This window comes from Hirundo rustica, chromosome 18 (assembly GCF_015227805.2).
Source record: "Hirundo rustica isolate bHirRus1 chromosome 18, bHirRus1.pri.v3, whole genome shotgun sequence".
NCBI classification, from domain to species: Eukaryota; Metazoa; Chordata; class Aves; order Passeriformes; family Hirundinidae; genus Hirundo; species Hirundo rustica.
In genome coordinates, this window is record NC_053467.1 from 4,126,153 (window position 1) to 4,152,804 (window position 26,652).

Genomic DNA, 26,652 nt, shown 5'->3' on the forward strand with positions numbered 1-26,652 from the left:
CGAGTGGAAAATGAGTAGGTGACCAATGCTTGCCCATGATTTAACGCTGGCGGAACTGGGGGGGATCTGTTGGGGTGCGCCGGAGCGGACAGGCAGCTCCCTGCATCCAGAGGCTGCGGCCGGAGCTGCAGCTGCTGCTGGTGCGGAGCAGAGCCGGGAGGGCCGGATGGGGATGAAGGAGATGTGCACTGGAGGGGGGCTTCAACCCGGCCCCGCCCCAGCGCTGCGCGCCGCTGAGGGGCTGCTGGAGGGGATCAGTCCCTGTGCCAACAGCTGCACAAAATCCTTCCCCCTGTAACCTGTCGGGAAAAGTGAGGGGCTTGTCCTTCTCCCAGGGGACACGGCGGTGGCAGGGGGCGCAGGGACAGAGGGACCATGCCCAGTCTGCCCCTGGGGGTCTCTGAGCTGGAGTTGCTGCTCGGTGCCACCGAGGCAGATGGGAGGAGGGTGGGCCGTGGTGGACTGAAGTCACTGGGGGGGTGCCTGAGAGTGGCAGATGATGGCCAGGAGGGCACAGAGCGGTACTGGAAGCAGCCGAGTGACACGGGGGGTGGCAGGTGGGTGGCACTGTGGGCACGCCTGTGCCACCGCGGGGGAACAGGTAAGTAGCACCTGAAGGTGAACCCCACTGGGTGGATGGGGGACACCGGGGCAGGGTGATCCGGGGAGGCAGCGGCACCATCTCGTCCCACCGCCGAGCCGGACCGAGCCGGGGCGGGCCGGGGCGTGCCGGCTGATGCCGGCCCCGCCCCGAATGTCGCAGCCCCGCGGTGCCGAGGAGGCGGCGCCGGGCGCGGCGCAGAGCGGAGCGGAGGATGCTGCGGGCGGGGGCCGCCGCCAGCCCCGGTCCCGGCCCCCGTCCCGGTCCCGGGCGGGAGGACTCCCCGCCGCCCCCCGCCCGCTGAGCCCCGGCCCGGCCATGGGGGCTCTGACCAGCCGGCAGAACGCAGGGGTGGAGGAAGTGGATATCCCCGCTAATTCCGTCTACAGATACCCCCCGAAATCCGGTGAGCCCCGGGGGGATCTCGCGTCCCGGTGCCGCGATGGGGAGGGAAAGAGGGGAGCGAGTCGGGCGGACACAGGGCACGACCTTGCTCCGGGAGGGGGTGACCCTGCGCACCCCAAAGCCAACGCTGACGCGCAGGGGGGACACCCTAAAAATCTGGGTCTGGTGCGGGACACCCTGCGGGAGTGCGGCGCGGGAGGGATGGGGGTCACCCCGCTCCGGGCGCCCCTTTGCCGGTACACCCCGCTTCCCAAACTTGGCTGAGTTGACGCGACTTTAACGACATTATTGTTACGATTATTCCTGTAGCCGTGGTCTGCGGCACCGGGCTCCGGGGGCGCTTTTGGTAGCCGGTTACTCCGGTGCTGGCTGCTCGGGAAAATCCTGGGTTTAAATTCCCGGGAGGATGAGGGAGGCTGGGGTGGGAGGGATTGGAGGGGATCCCTCCTTCCCAGGGCTCTGCCCCATCGTAGCACCCCAGTCCCTGCCGTGGGGAGCCTTCGCCTTCCCGGCTCCTCTCCCTGCCTCGCTGCTGATGCATCTCCCGCTCCCGAATCCGGCCCTGTCTCAAACCTTGTGCGTGACCTTGGAAAATCCGTCCCTCCCCTCCGCGCCTCACTTTTCCCTGCGAGGGCCGGGCTGAGCGGGGCTCCGAGGGGGGCTCGCTGGGGAGGGAGGGGATGATGGGGTCCAGCGCTTGGGTGGGCAGCGCTTCAGAGCCGCAGAAACAGCGGCACCGGTGGGTGATGCCTCGGAGCACCGTGCGTGCGTGTGAGGAGATTGCACAGGATCCTTGCAGCACTAAATATTATTAATAGGTAACTATTTCGGTAGTTAATAGGATAAGGTAAACGCTCGGATCGTTAGCGCTGTGACAAATTACTCACTAATTGCAACTAAAGACCTCCTTAGCAAGAATTACAGCCAGCACAAACCCTGTGCTTGTCCTGAAAAGCTGTGCTTGCCTTTTTTTTTTTTTTTTTTTTTTTTTCTTTTAATCTAAAATAGGTTGCACAGCTGGCTGGAGATGGCTGGTCCTTGACAGCCTGGCTTCCTCCTGCAGGGCTCTCCCAGCTCCCCTTTTTACGTGGTTTCGAGGCCTCTGTCACTTTGATGTCAGGCGAGGCTGGACCAGCCCATCCAGGGGATTGCTCTTTGTAGGGATGGTGTCTCCACGCATTACAAGTTTTTCCCTTGGGACTCCGTCTTATTTAGGGGCTCCTGAAATATCTGGGTACGAAGGGGTGGAGGGTGCAAGTGCACCCAGCTCCGCACTTCCAAGCTCATCTCAGCTGGCAGAGGTCACCAGGCTGATGCTTCACTCTGGCTTTCAGGGAGAGCCTGGGGCTCCTGGCTGTGCTCAGCTGGTCTGGTCTCACCAGAGCTGGTCCTGGTGCTGCCCAGGGTCCCTGGGACAGGGGCAGGAGGTGCCCAGCTGACACAGCCATCTGCACTGGGACAAGGGCAGGCTGGTGGCTCTGGGAGATTATGGCTGGTGTTTTTAATCCAAGTGGGATTTGTCTCCAGCACTGCCGGCAGCCGAGGGAGGACGTGCTGCGCAGAGGAGCTGAATCCTCTGTGGCAGCAGCGCTTCCATCACCTCTAAGCCACCTAGAAACAGCCACTGGCTTTGGAAATGTGGTCCTGGAGGGGAATCTCATGGAACCTTGGGGCATTTCCCTCTCTCTCTGGGTGTGGCTTTGGCTGTTGGACTGCAGGCTCTCTCAGGATGGCCAGTGCAGCCCATGCAAAGAGGGCAGCTGTTGTCTTGTCCCAGTTTAGCATCTTCCCATCCTGGGGGGTCCCATCTCCTCCAGACAGGGTGTCAATGGGATTAGTTAAACCATAGGTTTTGAAACAAAGGCTGATTTACTTCCGTGGCTGCCACTGGGAGGGAGAGCCAGCGGGGCTGTAGATGGAGCCCGCTGCCTGGCTACTGGGAGGGCTTTTGGGGCAAGTCTCCAGCTTTCAGCCCCTGTCCCCAGCTGAAGTTGGCACCGAGCTTCCCTGGGGCACGTGGGACTGTGAGCAGGGCCCTGGCTGGGGGCAGGAGCACGGGGATTAACCCAGCAGTGACACCCCAGTCCTGGGGACACAACCCCAGGTGGTGGCAGAGCCACGGCGTGCGAGGGCTGACGCAGCAGTGCTGCGGACGGGCTTTGGCGTCAGCCCCGGCTGCCGCTGGCTCTGGCTGCCCGCTTTAGAGCACGGCACTCAATAATGGGCTGCCCTGGGGCAGAAGCACCCAGAGCTTTATGCAACCCATCACAGCACCCTGTGCTGGCACCCACAGGGTGTCCCCGTGCCGTGGCACCCGTCTGGGCTCACCGCAAACCCGGTGCTTCCCTCACCAGGAGGGTGTGGATGAGCTGGGAATGAGCTTTTCTGTTTTAGCAGCTTTGGAGGGTGAGGCTGTGACGTTGGAGAGCCAGAGGCTGCAGTACCAGAGCCCAGCAGGGCAGCGACGGCTCGGGGCACAGTGCAGGACATGTGTCACCGCATGCCGGGGCCACGGGCACAGAACACACGAGGGCCCTCGCCCTCCTCTGTCACCTGGACGAGGTGGCATCGCTGGCACTCATGGGGAAAAGGAGCTGATGGCTGGTGTCAGATGTGTCCCCTGTGCTGGTGCCAGCACCTGTGCAGGACACAAAGACTTTTTTTTTTTTTTTCTGCCAGTTTATTCCTCCTTTCCAGCAGCCGCTCTGCGCAGCCCTTCCCGAGATGTGGCTGTCCTTGACAGGCTCTCCTTCCCTGGGAGTGGGCGTTGGACTTAGAGCCAGCCCATAATAAGGTGGCTGTGGCTGGGAAGGTGCTTCCCTGCTCTGCCCCCAGCCGTGTCCGGGGAGTCACCGACACGCTCCTGCCGATGCCCTGGGCTCTCCTGGCCTGGTGCTTCCCTGGAAAACCCTGGCATGACTCAAGCCTCTTGTTTAATGGCAAGGAGGACCTTTCCTGGGAGGGAGCACAGAGCTGGTTCTGCCTGCTGTCAAGAGGGAATTGAAGCCTCTGGGGGATGTGCTGGGAGCCTGCAGCACCCAGGGATGCTCCCAGCCCCTGGCAGGGAGACTGGGTGATGGCAGCATGGTCCTAACCTGCCTGCTTATCTTGAAGGAGCCCCCAGCGCACACTAAACTGTGGCTGGGCCGATCACAGAGCCTATGCTCCATTTTCCAGCTTTTTTCTCAATCTGGGGTGGCTTTCCTCCATGTTTAAATGTAATTTTTTTTGCCATCTCCTGCTCAAGTCTGTGGCAAGAAAAGCTCTGGATTCTCCCCTGGCTGTGCTGTTGCAGGCAGCTCCGAAGGCACTTTGCTCTCAGGGCCTTTTTTTTTTCCACGTGGCCGAGTCCTTCCAGGCGAGCTGCCTATAAATTATGTACATGGAAAATGGGACCTGAAAGCAGCAGGCATCAATAATTGATGGTCGACGTTTGCCAGCGGGCTCGCTGCATCCGGGCACCCCTGTGCCACGGGGCCTTGGGACAGAGCTGTGTGACCCCACTGAACTTAAATTCCCCCCTACTCCTCCCCTCGTGCTGTGGGCTCTGTTTTGGGTTTAAGTGCGGTATTAAAGGCTGATCCAGCCCTGGACAGTCCCTGCCTCTGTTGGAAGCTGATTGCAAGCTCTGACCTCAGTACCCACAAGCAGAGCTGCAGCCCAGGCTTAAGCTCCTTTATCTGTGGTCCCCAAATGTTTGGTTTTGGGGTGTCCCTCGGGGAGTGCAGATGGGTCTGTGCTGGTGGGTTTGGGGTTTTTATTAGGTAAACCCTTGTCCCTGTGGCCGTCAGGATGCAGGACACTGTGTCCATGTCTGACTGACCCCTGTGCTTCTGCTCACCCCTTGCTGCTGCCCCATCCCTGTCCACCTTTCCCTTTTGTCCCACCTCAGGTCCCAACCCTCCTGCCTGGCCAGTTCCTGTGCCACAACATGCTTTCCCCACATAGCCCAGATCTCAGGGACAAGGAGCAGGCACCGGTTGGCTCCTGGCTGGGCTGGAGGAAATTCTCCTCTAGTGAGGTGCCTGACCTGGGGGCTGCTCCCAGCTCGGGGCCAGGACATTTCAGTGTTTTGGCTCTGTGAGGGAAGAAGGGACCCTGGTCATGGCCCGGTGTTCATCAGGGCAGTGTGGAGCTCTCTGCAGGGCAGGTGCTGACCTCCTGGAGAGTCTAGAGGACCCCAAAATCCTTCCTCCTGCAGGTGCGCCCTTCCTAGGGAATGCTGCTGGCTGAGAACTGACAGAACTCGGTTCGGTTGTGCTTTGCCCACCCTCCTGGTGGCAGCTGCAGCCAGTGTGGGCAGTGCCTGGCTGTGGACACGCTGCCTTGGGTGGCACATGGGGCTGTGACACCAGGCTCTGGCCCCTTTTGAGGGCAGTGTGCCAGCTCTGTGCTGCCCTTCCCGGCAGCATCCCCGGGGATGGGGGAGCCGGCCCGGCTCCTCCGGGGCTCGCAGGGTTCTCTGGCAGGTCAGGCCGTGGCCCTGCCTCTCCTGCCTCCTCGGGGTGTTTATGGCCAGGATTAGCTCCGCTCTGCCGCCCCAGGAGCCGTCTCCTCTCGCTCCTCACGGCCCAGGATCCGTGCGCTCCTGCCAGTGCGGGGATGGCCGAAGGTCAGCGCGACCTTGGGTGGCTCAGGCCATACTGGGGCTCACGGGGATTTCCCTGACAGGGAAGGGAGAGCAGGTAAATCCCAGGATGGAGCAGCCCCCAGGGCCGGCTCTGCCATGGGGCTGGACCCCTGCGCCGGCCTCTCCCCATCTCTGTGTGCTTGGGCCGTGGCGCTGGGGCGGGTGGGATGCAGGAGAGGGGAGGGCAGGCAGGGATTGTGGCTTCTTGGCAGCCTCTGCCTGCCTGGAGGCTCTCAGTGTGTGAGCTTGACCAGAAAGGCTCCCAGCGAGGTGACGCTGGGGACAAAGTCACCTCCGAGCCATCGATGCGGTGCCTCCGTGCCGCTCCATCGCCCGGCCGGAGCCCCCCGCTCCCCCTCCGCTCAGGCTCTCGCTGTGTTTTCATTTCAGGGAGTTACTTTGCCAACCACTTCATCATGGGCGGGGAGAAGTTCGACTCCACGCACCCCGAGGGGTACCTGTTCGGCGAGAACAGCGACCTCAACTTCCTGGGGAACCGGCCCGTGGTGGTGGGTACCGGCGGGGCCACGGGGCTGGGGGGATCCGGAGCACAGGCACGTCCCTCCCCAAACCGCTGTGTGCCGTGGGGTGTGCGGGACGAGGCTGCTGGCTGTCCCCCTCCGCGGGCAGAGCCAGCCAAGCCCGCCTGGAGCGAGCTGGGAGGATTCTCTGATGCCTCATGCAAGGGTTGGGTTCCTGCTGCAGCCTGTCCTCTCTCCGGGACTAATGGTGAAGGGGAATTGGGCTGATTCGATCCAACTTTTTTCTCATTCCCTCTCCAAGAGCTGTGTTTTCTCTTGCCTTCCCCATCTCATCCAGGAGCCATATCCCAGACAGGGGGGGACGTGGTGGGGGGCATAACACAGAGGTGCTGGTGTGGTTCAGGGTAGTAGAGCAGCTTGGCCAGGAGCAGATGAAATTACACCCCAAGCTCTAGCAAGAAAGGGGAAGAAATAAAAAGTTAAAAGGCAGGGGTAGGTTGAGGCTGGGGACAGCATGGATGGGTTTTGCAGTGCTGCGTGCTGCCAGCTCCAGCTGGTCTCGGGGCACAAGGGAACCCATCTGGAGGGGGATCCCTACACCCCACGCTCCTGGAGATGGTTTTTGTGCTTGCTGCCTCTGGAAAGGGAGGAAATGAGAGCAGGGGTTCAGCCTGGGAGGGATGGCCCCCTCTCATCTGGGTGCCTCTCAGCAGTGAGTCAACTCACCAGCACTGGCTGGAGGAGTTTGGGGGCTCAAGTATTCAAAAGATTCAGGATGAGTACTTAAAAGTCACCAAGGCTTTTCTGTTAAGTCGAGATAAACTTGCCCGGTGCTTTGGCCCAGCTCTCAAGCATTGCCTGCTGCCAGCGAGGTTCCTGGTTCCACCTTGGAATTGGCTTTGGTAGTGTTTTGGCAGCATCATGTGGTCCTTCAGCAGGGATCCCAGCAGAGCCAAGGTCAGGAACACCCACAAAGCCCATGAACACTGGGTGGGCAAAGGCAATGCCTTTCCCTCCATCCTCTGCGCTTTCCTGGAAAGTGAGAAATCAGCACTCAGGGTCTCTTCCAGCAGGGAGCGTTGAGAAATCCTCTTGATTACAGTAAAAGCCTCTAAACTGCCCAGTGAGCAGTTCCCATGTCAGCAGCACCGACAGCAGAGCAGCAGGGAAGGCAAAGGAACAGCTTGGAAACAGCAGAGAGAATTAATACAGCATCACGAGCTAAACTGTTTTGCTCCGCTTTAATTACCGATGGCTCTGGGCTGCAGAGCTGTGACCAAGATCTCGTCTCCCTGGGGAGCAGGGGGAGTCCTGGGGCTGGACTTGGGGGTCAGACCAGTTTTGGGGGCTCAGAGAGGAGCTGGGGAGGATCTTTGTTGGTTCTGGTCCATGCCTGTGTCCAGGCAACCCTTGGGCCCCTCTGATGCTGCATCCAAGTCCTGTCCTGCTGCTCCTTGGCTGCGATACTTTTGCTTTCTGGCCTTCTGTGAGAGCCTTGGTTGGGCTGGAAACATTAAAGACGGCCACTGCTTTTTGGTGGGAGATTAATTTTGGGTTCCTTGAGGATCAAGGGCCGGGAGATCTAGGAAAGACTGTGTCCCAAGTCCTTTGTGAGCAGAGCACTTTGAGCTATGAACAGCGCTGCTGCTACAGGGGTGTGCAGGGCTGTGCAGGTTCTCCCCTCCATGGATACATGATAATCTGGATTTTCCAGCTGGGAACAGGTTCCCAAGGGGCTGGGAAGGGCGTTGCAGGTTTAAGCAGCTGCCACCATGCAGGGGCTGAGGGGCAGAGAAGCTGCTGGAGGCACTCAGAGAGCGCAGGGGAAGCCAGGAAATGTTGAAATGTGCCGCTGGGTTTCCCTGCCCACGCAAAGCTGCTGGGATTTGCTTGTAGAAAAACCCCAAGACAGACTTTTGGGGGTGGTTTTTATTTCACTTTAACAGAAGCTGGCCTGCACCAAATGTTGCTATAGGCACGTGGATGACATTCTTAACTTCAACCACAACCATTATCCATTGTTTTTTTCTGTTGTGTTTCAGCTTGATTTAAAGCGAGGAGATGCAAAACATCCTCTGAATAGCCCATTCCCGATGTGCAAAATCTGGCTTGTAAAATTTAATTAAAAAAAAAAAAAAAAAAAAATCCAACCGCCCCCAGAAAGTGCTTTTCACACGTGGGAGTGAAAGAGCCCAGAGTGGTTTCTGCAGCACAAAATTTGCCTGTGGCACTTCCCCATCCTGCCCAGCCCAACGGCCCCTGTGAGCGGCACCCAGGGGACCTGGCTGCCCCTTCCCTCCTCTGTCGCCCACCCCTGGCTGCTGCAGCAGGAGGGGGGGTGCACCCATGGGTGCTTTCCCTGCCAGGGCTGGTTTGGGTATGGTTTGACTGGGTGAGGTGCAAAAAAGCAATTTTGGATGACTGCATTAGTTGGAACAGCAGGGGATGTATCACGACATGGCACAACGTGTCGTAACGCGGCTCAGCTTCAGCCCGGAGCGTGTTCTCGCTCTCTCCCCTCCAGCTGCAGTGGGTGACTCTGCAGGTGCTCCGTTCTGCAGGTGCACGTTCAGTGACTCATAAAAAAGTTCGTTAGCAGCAGTTTAATGACTCTGCTGCCCTTTCCCCCTCCTGGAGAGGGTGAGAGCAGTGGGATGCAGTTTCACAGTGCTGGGAATTCATCTCCAGAGCCTCTGATGCTGTCAGTCACACTGTGCCCAGCCCAGGCTTTGATCTGCCTTCAGAGGCCCCTGTGGGATCAGAGCCGTGGGGTGGTTGGACGTAGTGGTGGTGGAGCAGGGATGGGGCAGAGCTGCACTGAGGGGTTCTGCCAGCTGCCCCCTGTCCATCCATCCTGCTCTGCAGGGCTTTGGGGACGGGAAAGGTGATGATGGCTTTGATGACGGGTTAGGAGATGATATGAGAGCACCAGGGACATGGGAAACGGGCATCTGGCTCCCTGCAGGGCATCCCCAAGTGCCACCCACAGTTCAGTCTTGTCCCCTTGGTTATTGGGGTGCAGTGGGTGCCTTGGTGAGGGACAGTGGGACACTATTCCCACTCCAGAGGCAGCAGTTGAGGCTCTCTGACCATCTGCCATCCCTGATGGCTCCTGACACCCTCCTGGCTCTGTCTGTCCCCTGGCACATGGTGGCAGCTTGCCAACGAGCTGGGCCTTAATCAGGACTGATCCCTGCTGGAGCTAAACCTACCTGGGAGATGGAGAGGTGGGTCCTGCATCCCTTCCCCACTGCCCTCAGTCTCCTTTGGGTGACTGCAGTGCCGAGGAGAGGGTGTCCCCGGGGTGCCACCGTGTCCCCTCCCCAGGGAGCCCTGTAGCCACCGTCAAGTGAACAAAAGGACCGGGAAGGACAATGTCACCTTGGAGGAGGGATGCTGCTGCCTGCCTGCTCCTGCACCTTGCTGGCTCTCTGCTCTGGGCACGGGGCTGGCAGGGATCCCACCACCCAAATCCCATCCACCACAGGGAGGAAACAGAGACACCTGTACCTGCTTTTTCTCGGCTGGTGGGCAGGGAGGGAGCTTCAGCCTCTCTCTGCCCAGCCTCATCAGCAGCATAAAAATCCATCAGCAGCCACCTGCCCTGTGCCCCACATCCTCCAGCTGAAGGGACGAGGAACAGCCCAGCCCCTCTGTGTGTCCCCTCCTCAGTGAAACTGTCCCTGCTGTCCTGGGCTTGCTGTTTGTGAAGGGATGTCCCTGTCATCGTGCTGCCTGGTACCCAAATGCCAGCAGGAGCTGCGGGTGCTCAGCACCCGTCAGGATGCTCAGGCCACCCCAATTCCCTCTGTAGGGGGTTGGGTTTGGGTCACTGGGGGTCCGCAGCCAGCGTAGCCCCCCCGTGTGCGTCTGCCTTCACCGCTGTCTCTCTCGTCCTAGTTCCCTTACGCTGCTCCACCTCCTCAGGAACCCGTGAAGACCCTCAGGAGCTTAATCAACATCCGCAAGGACACCCTGCGCCTGGTCAAGTGAGTCGGGGCAGCGAGGGGAGGCAGGGTGCCGCTGGGCGCTCCCAGGGGTGCTGGGCACGGGGGGATGGCGGGATGGAGGGAGGAGCCGCTGCCCTTGCCCGCCTGGCTCCCGCATGCCAGCACAGGCAGTGCCGCAGGATTAAAGGAGCTTAGCGCTGCCTTTGAAGTGCTTTGCTTCTTCTTCCTCCCCCGCCTTCCAAAGGCTTTGCTGGAGGGAGGCTGGGGATTGCGGCGGGGCCCTGGGATTCGGGATTAGGGCTGAAATCTGTCTGCGGTGCTTCCCGGCCTGCAGGAGTGACCTTGGGCATGCCAGGCACTCTCGCTGTGCCTCAGTGTGCCCCGATGGAGGGCGGCAGCCCCTTTGGGTGCCGAGGGGATTAGTCCTGGCACGCCCCAAGGCCCCTCTCCCGGAGCCCCTGTGCTCCCCAGGTGCTCGGAGGAGGTGAAGACCCCGGGGGAAGAAGTGAGCAAAGCCAAGGTGCACTACAACGTGGAGTTCACCTTCGACACGGACGCCCGCGTGGCCATAACCATCTACTACCAGGCAACTGAGGAGTTTCACAACGGGGTGGCGAGGTGAGGGGCCCCAGCCATCACCCCCCAGCTCAGCCTATGTCCCCCCCAGGCCTGGTTTGTGTCCCTGGCTGGTGGACGTGGAGCCTCCCTCCCTGAGCATCTTTCCTCTTCAGGACAGGAAACAGCTGAGGGTGGTTGGAGAGGGGCTCCTTGTTTCCCCCCAGGTGCCACCACCAGGTCCTTGCCACCTCCTTCCCTGTCACATCCTGCTCCCTCTTTTTACCTTCAGACCAGAGGAAATAATTCCTGCCCCCCCCTAGACCCCTCCAGGTTGGCTGTGGAGTTGTCCCTGTCCCCTCCTATGCTGTGTTGGCTGCCCTGTGTTTCCTTTACCCCGTGAATTATTTTAGCCCTTTGTAGAACTTCCTACCTCAGCCCCAAGAGGCATCTGGGAGGGGAGGAGTGACACACACACACCCTCTCCCATTTTCCTGGCATCTCCGTGATCTGGGGGGAGCAGGAGGAGTGTGGGGACACCCGTGGTGCCCTGACCCCGTCCTCTCTCCACGGCACAGCTACACCCCCAGGGACAACAGCCTGCAGTCGGAGACGGTGCACTACAAGCGGGGGGTGTGCCAGCAGTTCTGTGTGCCCTCCCACACCATCGACCCCTCCGAGTGGAGCGAGGAGGAGGTGGGTCCCCCCAGCCCCGGGATCACCCCGTGGACGTGGCGGTGGGGTGAAGCCTCAGTGCTGCTCCATCTCACCAGCTCTCCCCTGTCTCTCCCCAGCTGGGCTTTGACCTGGACCGCGAGGTTTATCCCATGGTGGTGCAGGCAGTGGTGGATGAAGGAGAGGGTGAGGAGGGGGTTCCTTGCTGGGATGGCCTTTCCCAGTTTGCTGGCGTTGTGATGCCAGCCGGGCAGAGCCTCCCGCTTTTCCTGGCTCCTGCTGTGGCTCTGCCCGTCCCCCTGCGCGTCCCCTGAGCCCCACGTGTTCCTTTGTGTCTTGCAGAGCACAGTGGGCACTGCCACGTGCTGCTGGCCACCTTTGAGAAGGTAAGTGCCACGCCGGGGCCATCCTCCCCCTCCCACCTCCGTCACCCACCAGCTGCAAGAGCCTGGAGAGTCCCTGGGAATCGGGATGGTGCTGCTGGGCTGGGGATGTTTCGGGCTGCTCCTCAAATCCTGGGACTCTTCCCTCATTTTAAGCACCTACTTCTAAGGCATTTGTGCTCAGCTCCATCTTCCTTCCTCCAGCAAGTCTCGGGCTTTGCAATGTGTGGGACCTCCCACAGCTACCTGGTGCTGGGCTGTCAGAAAAAGCCAGAATCCCTGCAAAATGGGCTCCTTGGGAGCAGGGAGGGAGCAGTGACAGCCACAGGGGTAGGGGGTGCTCCGGCACAGCAGCCCAGGGGTACCACCCATGTGCTCTTTCCTCCCTCCAGCACAGTGATGGCACCTTCTGCGTGAAGCCCCTCAAGCAGAAGCAAGTGGTGAGTGTTGGGGTGTCCCTGGGGTGCAGGTGTCCCTGCACACCCTGCAGGGAAGGCACTGAGGGGTTTTGGGGAGCCCCAAAAGCCCCAAGCCTCTCCCAGCCTTGCCCCTGCCTCCCAGTTTTGAGGTTATCAATGCAAAGAGAGCCCCTGGCCCAAGCAGGGGCCCAGGAGCTCAGTGGCTCTGGGCAAGGTGTCTCTGCTCCTCACCCCTTCCCCATGGGATTGCAGGTGGATGGTGTGAGCTACCTCCTGCAGGAGATCTATGGCATCGAGAACAAGTACAACACACAGGACTCCAAGGTGTGTGCCTGCATCCCAGGGGTCTTCCCTCATCCCTCCTTCCCTTCCCCCAGCACAGGTCTGGCCACTGAAACATGCTCAGGGCAGGATTTTGCAGCACAGCACAGAGCTGGTGATGGCTGGGGACACTTTGTGTTGACATCGAAGCTGCTGGAGGCAGAAAACTGAAGGACTGAGCTTTTCCCCCCATCCTTTGTGGTCCCTTGGGGGAAGGGTGATGGTTTAGGTGGGGAGCATGGGGCTCAAGGAACGGGATGTGCCTTAGCTCTGCTCTAATATGTAAAAACTGGGGTATTTCTGTTTCCTTTGGCCTCATCTCCCAACCTCCTGGAGGAGAGGAATGAGGTCCCAGGGGGCAATTCAAGAGCAGGCAGCCCACGGGCACAGCCAGAACTTTCTCTGAGCACCCAGCCAGTATTTTAGAGCACCCACCCCGGTGCCACGTGGGCTGGGGACCCCCGAGGCCGAGCAGTCCCCTCGTGTCCCTTGGGCAGGTGGCCGAGGACGAGGTGAGCGACAACAGCGCCGAGTGCGTGGTTTGCCTGTCGGACGTCCGGGACACCCTGATCCTGCCCTGCCGCCACCTCTGCCTCTGCAACACCTGTGCCGACACCCTGCGCTACCAGGCCAACAACTGCCCCATCTGCAGGCTGCGTAAGGCCCGGGGGGAGCCCGGGTGGGCGGGCTGGCACCTCTGGGAACGGGCTGGCATCTCTGGGAACGGGCTGGCATCTCTGGGAACGGGCTGGCATCTCTGGGAATGGGCTGGCATCTCTGGGAACAGGCTGGCATCTCTGGGAACGGGCTGGCATCTCTGGGAACGGGATGGCATCTCTAGGAACGGGGTGGCATCTCTGGGAATGGGCTGGCATCTCTGGGAACGGGCTGGCATCTCTGGGAACAGGCTGGCATCTCTGGGAATGGGCTGGCAACTCTGGGAACGGGATGGCATCTCTGGGAATGGGCTGACATCTCTAGGAATGGGCTGGCAACTCTGGGAACGGGATGGCATCTCTGGGAATGGGCTCACATCTCTAGGAATGGGCTGGCAACTCTGGGAACGGGATGGCATCTCTGGGAATGGGCTGGCAACTCTGGGAAAGAGTTGGCATCTCTGGGAATGGGCTGGCATCTCTAGGAATGGGCTGGCAACTCTGGGAACGGGATGGCATCTCTGGGAATGGGCTGACATCTCTAGGAACGGGCTGGCATCTCTGGGAATGGGCTGGCATCTCTAGGAACGGGCTGGCATCTCTGGGAACGGGCTGGCGTCTCTGGGAACGGGCTGGCATCTCTGGGAACGGGCTGGCATCTCTGGGAACGGGCTGGCATCTCTAGGAATGGGCTGGCATCTCTGGGAACGGGCTGGCATCTCTGGGAGCAGGCTGGCATCTCTAGGAACGGGCTGGCATCTCTGGGAACGGGCTGGCGTCTCTGGGAAAGAGTTGGCATCTCTAGGAACGGGCTGGCATCTCTGGGAACGGGCTGGCATCTCTGGGAACGGTGTGGCATCTCTGGGAGTGAGCTGATACTCTGGGAATGGGCTGGCATCTCTGGGAATGGGCTGGCATCTCCCACCCTCAAGCTCTCTAGCCCCACTGGGGATGCCCCTCTTGGGAAATGGGGTGTCATTTTTTTGACAGGTCTGCATTCAATGCCTGCTTTTCACCCCTCCCTTTTTTTCCCCCGCTGCCGCAGCTTTCCGAGCCTTGCTTCAAATCCGAGCCATGAGGAAAAAGCTGGGCCCTCTCTCGCCCACCAGCTTCAACCCCATCATCGCCTCGCAGACCTCCGACTCCGAGGAGCACTCGGTCAGTGCCTGGCTGAAGGAGGGACCCTGGCCTCTCCCACCAGGATGGGGAGGTTTGGGGATCCGTGTGTCTCTGAAGAACAGGGTTTGTTTGTTTATTGCAAATTCATCTTGCAAAAAATGCGGGGTTTACCCAAAAAAAAAAAAAAAAAAAAAAAAAGAAAAAAACAAGAAAAAAACAAAAGGTTTTTGGCAGGGTGTCCATTCTCTAGGTTTGAGCTTCTTCCTGGGGCATCTTGATCCCGCTGGGAGCGAGGGGGATCGGCAGAAATGGCCCAGGGAGGGTCCTCACCCCATGTCCCCCTCTCCGCAGTCCTCGGAGAACATCCCCCCGGGTTACGAGGTGGTGTCACTGCTGGAGGCCCTCAACGGGCCGCTGACGCCGTCGCCGGCCGCGCTGCCCCTGCGAGCGCTGGGGGACCCCCCGGGCGTGGGGACCCTGCCCCGCTACGGCAGCGACGGCCCCCTGCCCCCCCTGCGGGCCCTGTCGCCCCTCGAGCGCCTGCCCGACTGCGGCCCCCCCGGCGCTCAAGCTGAAGAAGGGCGTCTCCAAGTGAGTACTGGGGGGGTTACGGGAGTCTGGGGGCGCTCAGGGCGTCTGGGGGCTGTGGGCAGGGGTGGAACCCTCTGCTTTGCCCCTTTGGGCCAGGTCTGTCTCGCAGAACTCCTCTGTCCTGCCCGAAGAGGAGGATGAGAAGTCGTGCACGGAGTCAGAGCTGAGGGTCTGCAGGAGGAGATCCCCAGCCCGGCATGAGGAGGTGAGTGCTGTCCAAAATGTGCTGGTAAGGAGCTGAGGCACTGGGGGGGCAGCAGGTCTGGGACCAGAGAGACTGGCTGGGGCTGTCCCTCCTGGCTCTCCCTCCATCCCTAAGGATGCCTGGAGGAGATGGGTCATCCGTGCTGAATGTCCCCCATCCCGTCCTTCCCGTTCCTCTTCCAGGAGTGTGGTGTGACGCCGGAGAGTGAAAACCTCACCCTGTCATCATCGGGAGCCATCGACCAGTCCTCGTGCACGGGGACACCCCTGTCCTCCACCATCTCTTCCCCAGAAGGTACAGCATGGAGGGGCTCACGGGCGGGAGAGGGGCAGTGTGACTGATCTCAGGACTGTCACACTGTGGGGGGATGCAAAGAGGGGTGGCACGGCCCCTTCTTACCCTGCCCTGAACATTGCATGGAGCCCCAGGGTGTCACCTCTGCTTTGTCACCTGTAGATCTGGAGATGGGGATCACGGGGGCACCGATCATACCGGCTTTGTCACCCTGTAGACCCAGAAACTGGGGCCTGCGAGCCCTGCTGGCAGCTTTGCACCCATCACATCCCTGTGGCATGCAGCCAGCCCCTCCTCTGCGCCCCACGCCTCCCCATGAGCCCTTCTTCCGTCAGCGGGTGCTGCGCCATCACTCCCACCAGTGGGTGGGGGGGTCCAGCGGCCCCCTCAGCCCCTGCTCTCCCCCAGAGCCCGTGAGCAGCAGCCTGGCTCAGTCCGTCATGTCCATGGCCTCCTCCCAGAGCCAGCACTCCCAGCTCAGCACCGACACCGTGTCCTCCATGTCTGGCTCCTACATTGCCCCTGGCACGGAGGAGGAGGAGGAGGAGGAGGGGGACATGCTCCCCTCACCCACGGCCGCAAGCGCCACAGCCTCTGATGGAGAGGTAGGGACTGGGGGTTGTTGGTGGAGCACAGGCTGGAGAGCTTCCCCACGGGATGGAACTCTTCCTCCAAAGCCACTGGCACCAGACTTCTTGTTTTGTTGTTTTTTTTTTCCCTTCCATCTTTCCCACCTTCCTCCTACAGTCAACACCCGTGGAGTCCCCGGATCTGAATTTTGTCAGCATTTCTGCCGAGGAGCGCGATGCCGAGGTAACCATAACTATCCCACGAGGAGCTGGGGGCTCTGGTGTCACCTGGCACCGTGGGAAGATCCCAGTTGTGCCCGTGGAGGGGGAAGCTGGGCAGCTGGCACCACATTCCCCCAAGGCTGGGCTGGGAAAGGGGTTGCCCATGCATCCATGTCCCTGTGGGATGGATGTCCTGGGGATGGATGGGGCAGTGGGGCTGTGTCCGTGGAATCCCCAGGGCCAGGGAAGTTCCCCTAAAGGGACCTGGGAACAGCCCCTGGCACAGCCCTGGGCTAACACTCACTGCCTCTCGCCTGTGCCACAGGGCAACGATGTGCTGGAGGATGAGGACGCCTCTCCCACACAGGAAGACGGTAAAAGGCCCTGGGTCGTTGTTGTCCCCTCACTTTAAGCTCACTGTCACCAGGAGTGGGGGTGCTGTGCTGTCCCCAGCTGCCCTGCTGCCATCAGGGAGAGCCCTGGGGCACTGGAATCGGGGAGACCTCTCTCACCGCGGGGACACCCACGGAGGGGCTGAAGAGCAGTGGGTGGGGGGAGGCAGGCAGCCACGGGGACCCCAGAGAGCTCAGTGTGGGACGTGGAGCACGGGTGGTTGGTGTGCAGGATCCAGTGGTTTTTCCCATGAGCCAAAGGGGAAGGTGGCTTCTCTCTCCGTGCTTTTTCCCTTGCCGAGGCCTTTTCTTAAATCTCTGAAACTCTCCCCTGTAGAAATCAGTGTCTGGGCTGATTCCCATAGGAAGGGGCTGCAGAGCTGTTCCCTCTGGGATGCTTTCCTCACTCTCTTTGGCCTGTCCTCAGTGTGCTTTCACAAGTCAACACACGCACATCGAGGGCTCCTCTGGGCTCCTCTCGCCTCCTCCCTTGAGCTCAGACAGCCAAGGAAAGAGGTCACCTCCATGCCATTGGCCACCAAGTGCCCTGGATTGCTTTTGGGCAATAGGGAGGCCCACAGTGTGCCCCCCCCCACATTTCCAAGTCTCTTTTTAGCAAAAATACGACAAAACTATTTCCCCATCCGACCCGGATGCTCAGCCAAGCTGGAAAGCAGGAACACCCATCCCCAAATCATGGCCTCTGACCTGCAGAGAGGCTCGTGCTGATGGGGAGACTCAAGTATAACAGATAGGAGCAAGCAGGGGCTGTGGTGGACATCCATGGGCGTCCCAACAACCCTGGGAGCAGGATGGCCTTTGTCCTTAGGACACAGTCCTGTGCCTGTTCTTAGGAGGGCTAGTGGCACATTTGGGAACGTCCCTCCTGAGGTTTAGTCACCTGCATCTGATGGATGCAGGTAAGAACCTGGAGGCTGATCTCTCGTAGGAGCGATGCTAAGAAGCAGAATTACCCCTCTCATCCCCAAAAGCCTCCATCCCCCCTGCAAAAGCTTGGCTACGGCTTCTTTCGCCCCACGCATCCAGCTACTGCCTCTTCCTGGCATCCACGCAGCTCTCACTGCACCGCTGGTGCCGGAGAGGCTCCTGCAGGAGGTGATGGGTGCCACCACAGCCTGGCTGTGCCAGAGGGAAGGTTTGGCCGAGCCCTGGGCAGGTTCACGCGCGTGCCCGCGGCCGCATCGTCGCTGTTCCGCTGCCCTCCGATGCGGCCGGCGCGAGGAAAGGAGCAGCTCGGGCCGTGCCCAGGCGTTATTGTCCACTCTTCACCCGCTCCCGCCCAGATGCATCGTTTCTATGTCATTTTTTGTTTTGAAAGTGGCTGGGGAGGGGAGAGGAAAAGCCCCAGAAATCCCAGCTCCCCGGTGCTAAAAGGCGACGTCGAGCCCCAGCCCGGGCGCGGGGTTAACTGCCTTAACTCCCTTCCAGGCCCGAGGACAGGCGCTTTCCTCGGTCTGAGGTGTGACAATAACAATGACGTGGGCATCGCACACGTGAAAGCGCTGGACAATAAACTGTGCTCTGAGGCCTGCTTACCTGGTGAGTGGCCGTCTGCTGAACATGAACTTGGGGTGGGGGGGGACAGTTCCGCTCTTCCCTGCATCCCCCCAGCCCTTTGCATCCATCCCTCCTCTCCCATCACCATCATTCCCACCATCCTGGCCACCACCATCCCCCCCGTGAGGTTGTCCTCACTGCGCCGCTCCCTCCGTGGGGCTGAGCACCAGACACGTCACCACCCGTAGGTCAGGGTGGCCTGTCCAGGCTGGGCTGTCCCCAGGGGGCTGCAGACTTGCTTTGCTGGGATTCTCTGTCCCTTGGCCAGGGCGCTGCTGGCACCCCAGGAGGCACCAGTCCTCCTTAGGAAGGGGGTTGTGTGGCACAGCTGTAGCCTGCTACAGGCTTGTGGTGGGCACAGCAGTATTTTGCGTTGGGATGCGATCCCCAGGCAGTGCAACTGCACAGCAGGAGCTGTCCTCCTCTTCCTCCAAGGCCAGGGACATGGGGTGTGTCCATCAGCTCATCTCTCTACTGAGCCCCAACATTCATCCATCTTTCACATTTCTTCATGCTTTCTTCTCCCCCACCCTCCTTCCACTTTTGTTTCCTTCCAGCCTCTCTCCATCCCTTTTTTTTTTTCTTCCTTCCCCCCAGGCTCCTCCGTCTGCGTGAAAGTTCATGTTCGCTCTGTGCCAACACGGTTTTCTCCACCCACGCTTGTGCCCCTTCCCTGCCCAGAGTTGCCCAAAGGTGACAAATGTATTGAACACCCCTGGCCCCGGAGTGGAAGGGGGCAGTGGGCTGGGGACCCTGCAGGCTCCGCTTCCTCAGCCTGTGTGTGGGGAAACGAGCCAAAAAATCAAGACAACACCTCCATGGGGTCTCTGTCAATACATTTGTGGGCGAGTTGAAAGCAACTCTGCCTCTGCCTTGCCCTTTCAGTGGACTTTGTGGCAGGTCCCAGACCTGCAGCAGGTGCTGGAGAGCCAAGAGGGTGGGTAAAACCCACTGGAGGGAGGGGAAATCCTTTCTTCTCCCCACTCCTTTGGGAAAGCCTCCTCTCCTGCTGCCTTGCCTGTTCCTGGTGGTTTCTGTGCTGGAGAAACACGGCTGAGGCTCTTGGGGAGGAACAGACGCCTGCCACAAAAGCCCTGTGTCCCCCCTGTCACCCTCTGTCAGCAGCTGGCTGAGTCCTGCTGGCCTGGGGGGGCTGGGGAGGGAGCTGGGGGTGTCCCAGCAGCACCTCTGCTTTGCTGGAGGGCCTGGCAAAGCATCCCTTGGCCGTGGCAGCGGCCAAAGCCATCCTTGGCTGCATCCCTCTTGGTTGTGCCGGGGGGAGGATGAGGAAGGGAGAGCTTTGCAGCCCTGTGGCTCTGGCACAGGGGCAAATTCTTGCTCTGCTGTGAGATGTGCACCGGCCTTGTCCCCTGCCTGGGCTGGGGTGCAGGGGCTGGTCCCTGGGCTGAGCCCAGCCAAGGATGCCTGCTCCATCCTTTGGCCACCACACCTGTCCATGTGTCCGGCTGTGCCACAGCCTGGCACAAGCTGTGCTGCATGAGAGGGGTGATCCAGTCTTGGCATTTGTGGGGAAAAGCAGAGGTCCCCTCGTGCTGGGACCAGGGGCAGAGGAGGTGCAGAGTGGGGTTTTGGGGCTGTCCACAGTCCCCTGAGAACAGCAGACACAACGTTCTCCGTCCTTTTTCACTCGCTGTGCGATACAAGGCATTTTTTCCACATAATAATGGGCAGTATCACTGGTTTCTGATTTTCCTTTTTGAGTTGTGCCAGTTTGTGTAGATCAGGCTGTTCCAGCAGTTTGTAACCCGGGTAGTGTCCATTCCAGTAGGGGTTGGAGACAAAGTGTCATATAACACATCTAGCATAAGTTTTGGTGCAGTTTTTGGGAGGGAGTAGCTGAAGTCACACCCTGCTGTACAGGTGACGTTACAAATATGTGGATTCAAGCTGTGTCTTTGTGTCATCCACTGTTAAATTGTCACAAGGGGTTCTTAGGCACACACCCCCTTATCCTATGGATACTGGGATGGATTCAGGATCATTATCAGGAGATCCTTGGAAATGATTCACAGTTTTGTGTCCAAACACGCAGCTTAGGCTATCAAAATATTGCTTTCACGTATAAACCCCTGTCATTCTCTCACCACACAATAAGGTCTACATCAGTAGACCTTACTAGTGATGGGGACTCAAGAAAATTTGATTAAAGACCACCAGGATTGAAATGCCCCTTCAAATTTCAATGAATAAAAGTCCCTTTTCCCATTCAGTGATAATTCCAGCACTGAAAGAGTGTAACCACGACAGAGCTGGAATATAGCTGAGTGCTGAAGACACTGCTTTGAGCAATTCCCAGACCATCAGCCAGTTGGTCGTTAGCATTTGGGTATTTTTGATATTTGAAGCTGACCACTGTGTGTTTCCAAGAGCGGATAAGGAAGACCTTAAGGGCTGATCTGTAATGTTCAAATTATTAATGGTTGCACCCAGCTGATCATCCAGAGTTTCAAGGCTGATGTTGTGCAGTTCTCCTATTCCAGTTCCAAATATATCAATTAGATGTGCAAGGTAACAGCCTCTGGTTTAGCCAGGAAAACCATCAAGGGGAGGAGGTACTTGTAACAGATGAATGTTCTGGTCTGATAGCAGAAACATTGGTCTGCTTCTCTTTAAGGACTAGGATTAAACAATATTTGACCTTGAAATGTTCAGAGTTGATTTTATTGGTTTTGGAGGAGTTTTTGGAGCAGTTATGGAGGGTAGGCTGGGCACCCTTAAACCCTCTAGGGTACAGTCAGCTTCTGTATCATAAGGAGTTAAGATCAGTATTCTGTCTTTAAATTTACAGTCCTTTAGGCTCATGGTGAGACAGGCCGGGAGTTCCATGTTTTGTGGTTTTGTTTTGGCTGTATTGTTCATAGAATTTCTCAGGGCTTGTACCCAGTTCATGACAACCCCATTTGCTGATTGCAAGGAAGGCAGTTGCATCCTGGCCCTTGAGATCTGTGGTGCTCAAGAGTCTACATCTAGGACAGTCATCAAGCTGGTGACATTTGATAATGATGTTTTTGTCCTCTCTGCAAAGGATGAAGGCGTGGGACGTGGTTCCTCAAAGCTTCTTTTGAAATGTCTGCAGGTTTCAGTCTAGTGGGAAGGAGCTTTGGGAGGAGGGGAAAGTCTCCATCCCATGGATTTTAGGGCATGAGGTTTAACTAAAACCTATAGATCCGTGTCCTTGCGTGGAACCTGCAGAGCATGGGTCGTAGGGGCTGTCCCCAGGGTTCAGAGCATCCTCTGGCCACAGCCACAGCCTCTGCTGGGGGCAGGGTGATAAAAACAGCTTTGGAAAGAGAAACTGCGTAAAGGCATCTGCCAGAAAGCCTGGCACCGAGGGGGGTGGGGGTGCTGGGGAGCTGCTGTAGAAAACCTGAAATGCCCTGAGGGCTCTTGCTGGTTTAAAGCCACAGATTCTCCGAGCTGTGAGCAGCGGGCCGGGCGAGCTGGTTGGGTTTCCCCATGATGGGATTGGGGAACTGGTCTGCCCAGGGCAGGTCTGCCAGCTGCTGGCAGCAGGGGAACCCCTCCAGCGCCCCACAAGGGCTGGGAGGTGGGTGGGCACAGAGCTGACACCCTGCTCCGTGGCCAGACCGTGTCCTGCTGCCCCAGCCCTGCTCCTCGGCAGCCTCACGAGGGTGCACTGAGCAGAGCTGGGTCTCTGCACTGGAGCACTGCAGTGACTTAGGCAATATCAAGCTCTTAATGGGATTTCTGTGTGCATGTACATGTGGTGCTGTTTAATTATCCATTCCCTCCGGGATCTGCAGACTTAACGTGCCTCGCTCTCCAGCCTGAGCTCGCCATGAAAAGCCAGTCGAAATGGCAGCTGTCACCTCCCATAAATCAGCAGGCAGCAGGATTTTGTTGCTCCCCCTCTGAGAAAGCCTCAGCCCTTGGCCTTGGCATGCCCTCACACAGTCCCTCTGGCTCAGAGCTGCCCTGGGCACAGGGCTTAACCTCGCTGGAGGGTGCAGCCGAGCTGCCTTAGGGGTGCACCCCTTCCTAAGGGCACCAGGCAGCCTCTGATGGGTTTGGTGGTGGGACACAAGCCACGGGCTGAGCTCTGCCATCACCCTGCCCCAGCCGAAGGGTGCTGCCTGAACCGGGGCCCTGCAGCCAGCGAGGAGCCACGCGGGGACCCAGAGCACGTCCGCCCCTCGGTTCCCCTTGGCACGAAACCCCGGGGGGCTCCACGCATGGGGACCCCTCAGCCCGTGCCCGCCAGCAGCTCCCCGGCCCTCTCCCGGACCCGTTCGCAGGCGGCGAGACCCCCCCCCCAGGCCCCCCGGTGACCCCGTTTGCTCGCTCGTGTGCATGTCCCGTGTCCCCGCGCCGCCTCCGCTCCAGCCTTCACCATGTGCCTTCTGGTCTCTCCTGCCACGCAGCCGCCGTGCCGGACTCCTGCCCCATTAACATTGAGGAATAGGTGAGACCACGAGACCCCCAGAGCCGCCTCGTGCCCCGTCCCCCCGGGGGGTTGGCGCTGGGTTGTCACCCAGGCCGGGGGGACATCCCTTCGTGCGTGACCTGCGGCCCCACGGGGCACCTGCGCGCGGCCCCTCGCCGGGCAGGGGGGCACAGGCGGCGCCCTTCGTTCGGGGTTATTTAAAGCCGGCGACGGTCGCGCTGTGCTTCCCGTTTGGCCCTCAGCATTCCGGAGAAATTGGGGCTTTAAGGGGCTCCCCCAGCATGGAGAGGTGAGTGCAGGCGTCCCCCAGCCCTCGCTGCGGCCAAAACCCAACGGGAGGCTGGGGAGGTGGGCGTTCCTTTGGGGGAATAAATCTCATCCCCAACGGAAAAACGAGCCGAGTGTACCAGTGGGCTTTGGGAGCCCCTAACTCCCGTTTTCTCCCCCCAGGCCCAGAGGCAGCCAACAACAACGTGGGGCTGTGGCAGAGCTGGCCCCGCCGCACCCCCGGCCCCCGGGACCCGGAGCAGGCAGCGGCCGCCCTGCCCGTGTGAGGGCTCAGCCTCGGTGGGGGACAGACCCCCCTGCCCACCCAGAGGGACCCGGGTGTCTGGGCACCGTGGGCATCACCACCTCCGCCCCTCAGCTGTACCAGGACTGATTTTCAAAAGAAAAGACGGTAACCTCGTTTTCCGTGGGGGCTGAAAGCCGTGTCACTTTGGAGTCCCCCGCTAGCACCTTCCCATTCTGCAGCCCTAATGGGGATGCCCTGGGGTCCCCTCCTGTCCGTCCCCGGTCATCTTACACCCGCAGGCTCCTCTGAAGTGTGAAGCAGATGGGATGGGGTCACCTCACCAAGGGCGTTCTGGGAGGTGGGTGGGTGGGGACCATGGGAGGATGATGTTCAGGGGTGTGGGTTCTAGGATGAGCGTTGGGATTGGCATCCTTGGTGCACGAGCTGGTGACTTTCATGGGGGCTGCCCCCCACCCCCAAGTTTGCTGCCCCATTCCCCTGCCATGCCATGCATTGTCTCCATGCCATGGGATGTCCCCATCACTGGCAGCAATGGTGCCCTCATAGCTCCCCCTCCCTCTGCTCTCCTCCAGAGCAGCACCTGGGCTCCTGGGCCTGGCCTGAGGTTGCTTTTCCCCAGGGCATGGAGCAGGGTGGCAGGGGTGGGCAGGAGACCTGGTACCACCCCCCAGCCCTGTCACCAGCCCCCGGGCCATTGATAATTTATCCTCTCTGTCTTCCGCCCTGCCGTGAGCTCAGGGCTCTGGGCTGCGCCCTCTCTCTGGAACAAGTGCCAAAAGTGTCACCCCCATCCCAGCCGTCCTGCCCTCCTCAGAATACTTTGTAGCAAGGGGTGGATGACGGTGTGGGAGCTGCCCCCCATCTCCATCCCCATCCCTCTGGCCAGCACTGGGCTGACAGCTTAAGTGGATTTTGCTCCAAGGACAGACACACAGGAATAGTAAAGGAGGAGGGATAAAGCCACAGACCTTGTGGGTCTGGTGGGACCACTGGCAGAGGCCAGGCTCTACTCCAGAGGGCATCAGGGGCAGTAAGAAATCACTCAGAGGAGCATCAGACCCTGCATCCCAATCTGCCGGGCTCTGGAGCTGTTTGGGGCAGCCCAGGGTGGGAAGCTGAGCCTCCCTTTTCCCCCCCTGGTTTTGTCACATGGCTGTGGCAGCAAAGGCCACCTCTTTGCAGGACACAGCTGCATTTCAGAGCCACCTTAGCACATGGACTGAAAGCAGTGTCCCTGGAGGGGTGCGTGAGGGATGCAGGTTCCCAGTGCCATCCCCACGGCAGAGCATGGGCTGTGCTGATGATGGCTGTGGCTCCTAGAGGGGGATGAAACCCTTTTGGGAGCTGGGGGGAATTTTCTCTGCCTGGCTCACAGCCAGGGCTGCAGTAGCTGCTTGCTCTGCGGCCCCAGGGTGGGTCCTGCTAGAGGTGGGTTTGGAGCCGGCCATCCCGCTGCTCTCTCCTCTGGGCTGGCTGGCTCCTCTAAGCTCAATAGCTCCCAAATTCCTCCCTGGGAACCGAGGGCTGGGTGCTTGGTGTGAGGAGGTGACATCTCCAAAACGCCATCCTGTGGCACGCGAGGTGGGAGCTGCAAACAGCTGAAATGGTGAGGATGAGCCTTGTGCCCCGTTTGGGGACGTGCTGGGTGTCCCAGCCCCAAGGAGCCACAGCACCACACAGGGAGGGCTTTGGAGCTTCACCATCATGCTGAGCTGAGAAAATCACGGCAGCCATCTCTTCCCTAAGTCTCCAGCATGGGCAGGGGAGAGAATATCGGGCTCTCGGGGCACCTCGTCTACCAAAGCCCCACCTTCCTCATGGTTTCAGAGGGGACAAGGACAGCTGGCCTGGCACCCTGGCACAGGGCGCTTGTGGCTGCCAGCAGAACAAAGAGGACTTAGGTGCGGCCGTGAAGGTTTGCTGGCTTCTCTCGGCGGTGTCCCCAAGGCTGCAGCAGCAGCCAGAGAAGCTCACGGGGTGGCCGCAGAGCCGGGGTGGCTGCGGGTGGGCGCTGCCCCTCGCTCAGAGTGGCCGCGGCTGCGATGGAGAGGAGCCGGGAGGATGCTGTGGCCGAGCAGCGCTGCTGCCTGGCTGTGAGCAAAGAATCCATCCTCTGGGTGGCACAGGAGAGACGGGATTTGGGCATGAGTGACACCGGTGCCGTCCTCGGCCACGCAGAGGGGATAAGGGGCAGGCGGGAGCTGCCAGCGCAGCGTGGGGTGAAAGGTGACAGCCCCTTGTTGTTCCAGTGATCCACGTGTCAGGGATTTAAGGAAGGAAACCAGATTGCTGCTTATGATTTTGCTTTGAGCATGTTTTGGGTTTTAAGAGTATGTTTAATAAAGGGTATCTTATGTCGACAAAGTGTCCAGAGTCATTTCATGGTTGCAGGGTGAGGGCAGTGGGGGTTTGGGGGACTTGGTGTTGTAGAAACCCTTTTTGGCTGGGAGCACCCACCCATCTGTCACCCAGGTATCTTCTCCAACACAGCCCAGCTGATTCAAATGTCCTAAAACAGTTCCCACGGTCCCTTCCAGCCTGCCTCCAACTATCCTAAATCCTGCCAGGATGGAGAAGGGGCAAATGCAATCTAAACCTCTGCAGGAAGTCTGGCCTGGGGTAGAGGCATCTTCCTGGTGTGTGGTGTGGGTGGCCCCTGTCACTGCTGGGATGGATGAGGACACCCGGAGGGAACTTTTCCCTGGGGGTGAAGAGGAGCAACAAAGAGCTGGGAGCTCATGCAAGAGAAATCCCTCAGGTGATAGGGAAGAAAATGTGTGCTGGGAGCTGAAGTCTTGAAGGTGAGGAGGGTTGTAAGGGGGGTTATAATTTGAATTTAGTAGAAGGGGCTGATGATGCAGGGGGAAAAGCAACTTGCAGCTGAATCAGAGCCAAAATCTGAATCAATCGGATTGGAAAAGAGCTCTGAGATCATCGAGTCCTACTCATGACTGAACAAACTGGGGGGGAATGGCTTGCAGATGGTCAGATCCTTCAAAGGGATCCCTCCTTGGCCTCTTTTAAAGCTCTTGGAACAGCAGTTAGGGGGCAGGCATATCTTAGAGAAGCCTGTGGCTGTAATTTTTTATATTAAGTAAAGGCAGACTCCATCCTTTATTTTTGGAGTCTGCCAGCCCCCCTTCACCTTTGCCCCCATCACAGTGGGTGCATCAGGAGCAAGAAATGGGATGGGGGCACAGGTAGGAGGAAAAGCACTGGGGCAGCCCCTGGAGGGGCAGGACACAGGTTTTCACAGAATCACGAATGGCTTGGATTGGAAAGGCCATTAAAGATCACCCAGTTCCACCCCACCTCACACCACGGGCAAGGACACCTTCCACTACCTCAGGTTGCTCCAAGCTCCTTCCAACCTGGCCTTGAACTATTGCAGGGATGGGACATCCACAGCTTCTCTGAGCAACTTCTTCCACCACCCTCACAATAATTTTTTTTCCTTACAATCCTAAACAACATTTTTATCTCCCCTTACAATCCTAAACAATAACTTTTTTCCTTATAATCCTAAACAATAATTTTTTTTCCTTATCATCTAGTCCCAACCGACTCTCTTTCGGTTTGAAGCCATTCCCCTTTTCCCTCTCACCACAGGCCCGTGGCAGAAGCCCCTCCCAGCTTTCCCCCCT

General features: G+C 59.3%; 1 protein-coding gene across 1 annotated transcript; it reads left to right on the top strand.

Moving 5' to 3' along the window:
• Positions 1 to 849: 849 nt before the first annotated feature.
• Positions 850 to 25,372, top strand: RNF157 (ring finger protein 157). Its single transcript, XM_040081837.2, is given in 20 exon segments — positions 850 to 1,007; positions 6,027 to 6,145; positions 10,019 to 10,107; positions 10,540 to 10,686; positions 11,202 to 11,319; positions 11,418 to 11,484; positions 11,641 to 11,684; positions 12,074 to 12,121; positions 12,353 to 12,424; positions 12,919 to 13,078; positions 14,123 to 14,235; positions 14,548 to 14,760; positions 14,762 to 14,787; positions 14,884 to 14,992; positions 15,175 to 15,286; positions 15,695 to 15,891; positions 16,034 to 16,099; positions 16,403 to 16,451; positions 17,919 to 18,029; positions 22,924 to 25,372. Coding segments are annotated over 20 exon segments (2,052 nt in total). The 5' UTR covers positions 850 to 919; the 3' UTR covers positions 23,028 to 25,372.
• Positions 25,373 to 26,652: the final 1,280 nt, after the last annotated feature.